At 34.3% G+C, this 6,232-nt stretch overlaps 1 protein-coding gene across 1 annotated transcript in view; it reads left to right on the top strand.

Annotated features, from left to right (window-relative positions):
- Positions 1-549: 549 nt before the first annotated feature.
- The window catches only part of LOC141686704 (elongation factor Tu, mitochondrial-like), a 5,754-nt gene continuing 71 nt past the window's right edge, over positions 550-6,232 (top strand). The window contains exons 1-12 of the mRNA XM_074491755.1: positions 550-819; positions 1,897-1,972; positions 2,372-2,464; positions 2,560-2,634; positions 2,885-2,989; positions 3,088-3,178; positions 3,337-3,542; positions 4,171-4,254; positions 4,359-4,421; positions 4,498-4,560; positions 5,013-5,253; positions 5,818-6,232. The exon at positions 5,818-6,232 is cut by the window's right edge and continues 71 nt beyond it. Coding sequence (XP_074347856.1) covers positions 650-819; positions 1,897-1,972; positions 2,372-2,464; positions 2,560-2,634; positions 2,885-2,989; positions 3,088-3,178; positions 3,337-3,542; positions 4,171-4,254; positions 4,359-4,421; positions 4,498-4,560; positions 5,013-5,253; positions 5,818-5,888 — 1,338 coding nt within the window. The 5' untranslated portion in view covers positions 550-649 and the 3' untranslated portion in view covers positions 5,889-6,232. The remainder of the gene's footprint in view (positions 820-1,896; positions 1,973-2,371; positions 2,465-2,559; positions 2,635-2,884; positions 2,990-3,087; positions 3,179-3,336; positions 3,543-4,170; positions 4,255-4,358; positions 4,422-4,497; positions 4,561-5,012; positions 5,254-5,817) is intronic.

The raw sequence follows: 6,232 nt of genomic DNA, 5'->3' as shown, positions 1-6,232 counted from the left end.
CTTTTGTAATATTTCATCGGTAAATTGTAATGTATTTGAGTTATGATTTAGAATTAATAGTCCGAGAGAAGTCGGTTGTGACAACAATCATATTAATAACACCAATTAAATCATTTAATACAACACATCCATGCCACCCAATTTTGTACAATTTTTTTTATACATTTTTTGTGCATTTAGAAGTAATAAAATTACTAAAATAACTAGCATTTCAAGATCACATATCACTTGCTCACCGATCTCCACATATGTCATTTAAATTACTAAAATTATAATAAATATCGAATCTTTTAGAAGTAAAAAAATAATTTTTTATTTAGTTCTATACATTTTTCTAAATAATTCTCCTATTTATAATAATGTAGTTAGATCTTTAAAATTTACAGAGTATGTATTTTTCAAATTTATAGTTATTTTATTTTATTTATATATACAAGTGTGGAAAAATGTTAATATTGATTTTAATCAAATTAATCAATGACATAGGAAATAAGAAACAAATCGAGCATCCAGCGACGTCGTTTCACCTAATCTTGCGCATCAATGTCCTAAAGGGGAAAACTATACTAAAACCCTGAGAGAAACCCTCAAACCCTGTAAAAACACACACACACAAACAAGAAACAGTGCGTGTTTGAGTTGAAAACCAATGGCGTGTGTAGCGTTGAGAAATCAAAATACAAGACGAATCGCTAGATTATCTCCTCAACTTTACTCTATTATCACTTCTAATTATGTCTCCCAATCGCTTCATCCAAACGACGCCGCTTTATCGTCTTCCTTGTGGTTGAGGAGATCTATGGCCACTTTCACTCGAACGTAACATCATTTCTTTCTTATGAATATGTTTGTTTAGCTTTTCTGTGGTTAAAATTTGTGATTTATGATTATCGGAATTTGAAATTTGTCGTAAATGTATGATTAGTTTTTTAGCTTTAGGATTGATTGTAGATATTGTGTAGCTATTTTAGTGAAGTTTAGTACTATATAATGCTGTGTAAGGAAGCGTGTAGCAATTTTGATTGGTTATTATTTTGGAATCATTTGTCGTTTTTTATAGCTATATGTAATGAGGAGTGACTAGTGTGATCGGGAAAATTTTTAGAAGGAGATGTTTTTATTGAAATGATTATGATCCACTATCTAATTACATAATGTACTTATTTCGTCATACAATTAATTTATTTCACGGGCTAGTTTCGGGCTGTGTTGTTATGATCGCTTTACAGTTCATTTGGGGACTATTTAGGTTATAGTCTACCCCCTCCCCAAATTAAACAATGAATTGAACTTAAAAGCGACTGAATTCAGTCCATTAGTGAGAGAATTTAAGGATAAGATGTATTAAAATTTAGAGTAAATAGGATAATATAACCCGATGATACATTGCCTTGAAACAAACTTGGCCTTATATGAACTTTCTTTACATGTTACGAGGATTATAATTCCAAAACTATTTCTAATATACACTCATTTTGGCATAGCTTATTTTAAAAAATGATTTCATGGACTATTTTGCATTGCTTTAGACTTTATTTCTCTGGGAAATATCTAATCAAGTATTTTCCAAGATATAATTAATTTTCATGTGACTGAACTCAAAAGTGATTTTCAGTCCACAAGGTAGCTCTATGATGACATTTTTGTATAAAAACAAACTTGTACGAGAGCAGGATACCACTGCATTTTTCTAAATGTGTTAGCTCTGTACATGCCTCTGAACGGGAAACACTAGTCTAAAAGTAGTTTCTTAGTACATTATTTTTCATTGACATTATGAAAGCACTACTTCACATTTTCTTAGATAAGTGGTTTGTAATAAACAGGATTTATATTTCTGTAATCTGATAGGATGTTAATTTCTTATATAAGTGACATTTTGTTGCTTGCTTGTAGTAAACCTCACGTCAATGTAGGAACAATCGGACATGTTGATCATGGAAAGACAACTCTAACTGCAGCAATCACAAAGGTATGGATCTCTAATATTTGATATAGTCTGTTGCTGTTCTTGTTATACTCCATCCTTCCCACCAAAATAGTCCTATTTGAAAGCTAATTTTATTCTCAAGCTGAGTGTGCTTCTCACCGATGAGCTAAATTCCTCAAGTTAAAATTTTATTTTTTTCTTCTCATTGATCTTATAATAGGAATTAGGAACTGTTATTGATGGGAAAGACTTTATATTGGCTCAAGGTCTATTTTTTTTTTTAAAAAATAATGTTAGAAGTTGATTGCTTGATTTTTAAGATCTAAGCCTGTAGGTTGAAGTTTTAAACATGGAAGTGTAACATAAGTTGTGAAATATTGTAACATAAGTTGTGAAATATTATTCATCCAGTCACTAAGGCATAAAGTTATACTCCTGTAGGTTCTGTCTGAGGAAGGAAATGCGAAGGCTGTTGCCTTTGATGAAATTGACAAGGCCCCTGAAGAGAAAAAGAGAGGAATCACTATTGCGACGGTTAGAACATTATTTGAGCCTAATTCTTTGTCTAAGTTCATTTGGATTGTTTGTAATCCTGTATTGGCACACTTAATTACAATTTTGTGTCTCAGGCCCATGTTGAGTATGAAACAGCCAAGAGGCATTATGCCCATGTGGATTGTCCCGGTCATGCTGATTATGTCAAAGTAAGCTATAAGTTTAATCCATCCATGTATTAAGTATCAATGCGACGCAGTGGTTGAACTATTTTGAGGCAGATTTTTGGCAGTGTTGTCCCCTGTATTTAAAGTGGAGGGATTTATTTGAATATAACATTAAACTCGTATCTTATTATCTTACTATTTTAAGGACAAATGTATGTCGAAAATCAATTTCTTGATATCTTGTTTGTTATGTGTATTCATCAACTGTGTAAGAGACTTCATTTATTTGCAGAACATGATTACCGGAGCTGCTCAAATGGATGGTGGTATTCTGGTTGTCTCTGCCCCTGATGGTCCTATGCCGCAGACGAAGGAACATATTCTGCTTGCACGCCAGGTGGATGTCTACCTGTGAATCTGTCTTGACATTCACTTTTACTACTCCGTGTTGCTTGCCAGTTCATATTTGAGTGACATTTCTTTTCTTTTTTGAAGGTTGGTGTGCCATCACTTGTATGTTTTTTGAACAAAGTTGACGCTGTTGATGATCCTGAACTACTGGAACTTGTGGAGATGGAGCTCCGAGGTATCTATTTTTCCTCCCTTTCAAATTATTCCTCTCTTAAGTGGGCCACAGAGTGTTTTTTGTTCTGCCGATTAGATAGAAAACAGATTCACTGGGTGATGTAACCAACTATAGTAATTTATCAAGTTATATTATTATATCAATATCTTTGTTTACAGACTTGCTCAACTTTTATAAGTTTCCTGGAGATGACATCCCAATCATCAGAGGTTCAGCCTTGTCAGCTTTACAGGGTATAAATGAGGAGATAGGAAAGAAGGCTATATTAAAATTGATGGATGCTGTAGATGAATACATTCCTGACCCTGTCCGCCAACTTGACAAGCCTTTTTTGATGCCTATAGAAGATGTTTTCTCTATTCAGGTAAAAGTGGCTCATTGCATATGTTAAACTGTTACTTGGACTCGGTACAGAGTGTTGACAGGGCACAGATACGACATAGTTTATTGATGTAAAATTCTATAGGGACACAGTTTCTTACTGAAGAGTCCGAGTGACCTGATGCATACATGCAGTTTAATGATTATACAAGAATTTGGTTGGAAGTGGATATCTTTGTGCGTTACTGCTAATATTTACTAGTAACTGTTGAATCAAATTGTATTAGGTGATCATCATAGTGATTTAAAATTTTACAGAATGCAAGATTGCTTATACTTGGGTAGTTTAGTTTAAATCAATAAATTTTGCTAGTTCCAAGGATTGGATTTAGTTAACTGTCTTATTTGTTGTTATACCCCCCCCCCTCCTTCCTGACAATATAAATCATGCTAGGTTTAAGAATATATAAGTATAGCTGTCTTGTCTGTTGCTTACCCACCCCCTCCCGGCCCCATAATCTTTTTGTTAAGTATGTGACAGGTAATTCTCTTGCATGTTTCCCTTCTCTTTCTGTGTGCTTACTGTTAGATTATATTCTTTATCTGCACAAGTCTAGGTTTATCTACGTGTAAGACCATAACACCAATGTTTATTCTGTAATATCTTCAAGGGGCGTGGAACTGTTGCTACTGGCCGTGTTGAACAGGGAACAATCAAAGTTGGGGAGGATGTTGAGATCATGGGGTTGATGCCGGTAAATTTTTGGGTCATATTCCATTTTAATGTGTATGTCCAATGTCCATGATTATAAATTGCTTACTTTTCCCCCTTTTTGTTCGCATTTGCCACCATTTCTAGGGTAATCTAAAGTCTACGGTAACTGGCGTTGAAATGTTCAAGAAAATATTGGATCACGGGGAAGTAAGCGACTAACTTGTACCCTTTGAGCTTAAAATTTTTTCTATGGTTTTGCCCTAATGTTCTTACATCTTACTAGGCTGGTGACAATGTGGGGCTTCTATTGCGTGGCTTAAAAAGGGATGATATTCAACGAGGACAGGTAACTTAACATTATGGAACTATTGAACCTATAATTATGAGTCGCTTTGTCCCCTTAGGTTATGGCCACCAGCGAATACAAATTTCGAATAAAAGCGGCAAAAACATTCTTTCATCTTTTTAATAAGTATCAGACAGGCTCCAACGGATAGTAGATGGCAAGATCTATTGTGTGTACTACGACGTCAGTGCACTAACATCTGGACAGTGCGAAATTTTTTACTTTGTTTTCTCCTGGTTTTTTTTATAACTTGGATAATCTCATTGTTTAGTATATTATGTGTGGTACTTAATTAAAATACGCAGTTTGTGAAATGAATCTAGAGAGTTTATTGTCATCTGAAAATTTTGTCGGGGAATGTACTATTAGTTGAGAATCTATATGTACTAAAATGTTATCTTCAATTCAAAGTTGGAACTTATTACTATCTTCTAAATTACCATGGTGAATAGGTGATTGCAAAGCCTGGTTCTGTGAAAACATACAAAAGATTTGAAGCGGAAATATATGTCCTAACAAAGGATGAAGGTGGTCGTCATACTGCTTTTTTCTCAAACTACAGGCCTCAGTTTTACTTGAGAACTGCAGATGTTACTGGTAAAGTTGAATTGCCTGAAGATGTCAAGATGGTTATGCCTGGGGACAACGTGACTGCGGTATTTGAGCTTATCACTCCAGTTCCGCTTGATGCAGGTTTGTGTAGACATCTTCAGAATGAAAGTGAAACTGTAGTTTAGTTTTCAGTTACTATATTATAGAAGCAGAACACATGTGCATATAATTATGTTCAATTCTTTTAGCTCTTTAAATGATTTGCACTTTCTGAACCAAGGTGTTTTTCATTTTTATTTTGGGTCATAAAAACTTGTGTATAGTTTTCCAATTGGTATTATATTGGATTAAAAGAAGTCACTAGTAGATGGAAGCGATGTGTTATTTTTTATTACGAGGGCATGGGGACTATTATGTCCATGGATTGAGCATCTTCTTTTTTTCTCATTTCCGCTCTTATGTTTTGTTGTCTTTTTAGGAGATGGTGTTTCTGCAGAGCAAGCAAATTTTATCTTCATTTAATTATATGATGTTTACCCTCTATATTCCTTTACTTGCTTTTTTGCTTTAATGAGATGATACCACATTCATACTAGTCATCTTCTTCTCCTTTCAGTTCTTAATATGTACTTTCCGTTTCTTCATACAGATTTGTTTGAATTAAAGGGAATGGAAGTACTGATAGATTTGCTTGTTTTCTGGCAGGACAAAGATTTGCTCTTAGAGAGGGAGGTAGAACTGTTGGTGCTGGAGTAGTTTCCAAAGTATTGAGCTGAGATCCTGAGATATTGGCATTGCATTCTGGGCTTTTATTCTTCTAGTGCCCTAAACAGAGTAAAAAATACGCTGATTAACATCTGGTAAAAAATAGTTTCATGAGTACGCGGTTTTCATTTGATGCAACAATTTGCTTAATTGAAGAGTTCAGATGGCAGTAAAATTTTAATGTACTGGGAAAGGAAGTTTATTCAAGTTGCCACTCCTGTAACAATATATATATATGGTTGCTTAAAACTGTTTAAGTTAACATGTATGACGAACAAATAAATAGATTATTTGCGGGTGGGAACTCTGAACATCCTCTGAACCGGTTACGGCGGCATGCGTTTTAATTCTTTTG

The sequence above is a fragment of the Apium graveolens genome, chromosome 9 (assembly GCF_009905375.1).
Source record: "Apium graveolens cultivar Ventura chromosome 9, ASM990537v1, whole genome shotgun sequence".
NCBI lineage: Eukaryota > Viridiplantae > Streptophyta > Magnoliopsida > Apiales > Apiaceae > Apium > Apium graveolens.
Note: the sequence above shows the minus strand (reverse complement) of the source record. Positions and strands in the feature narration are given on the sequence as shown.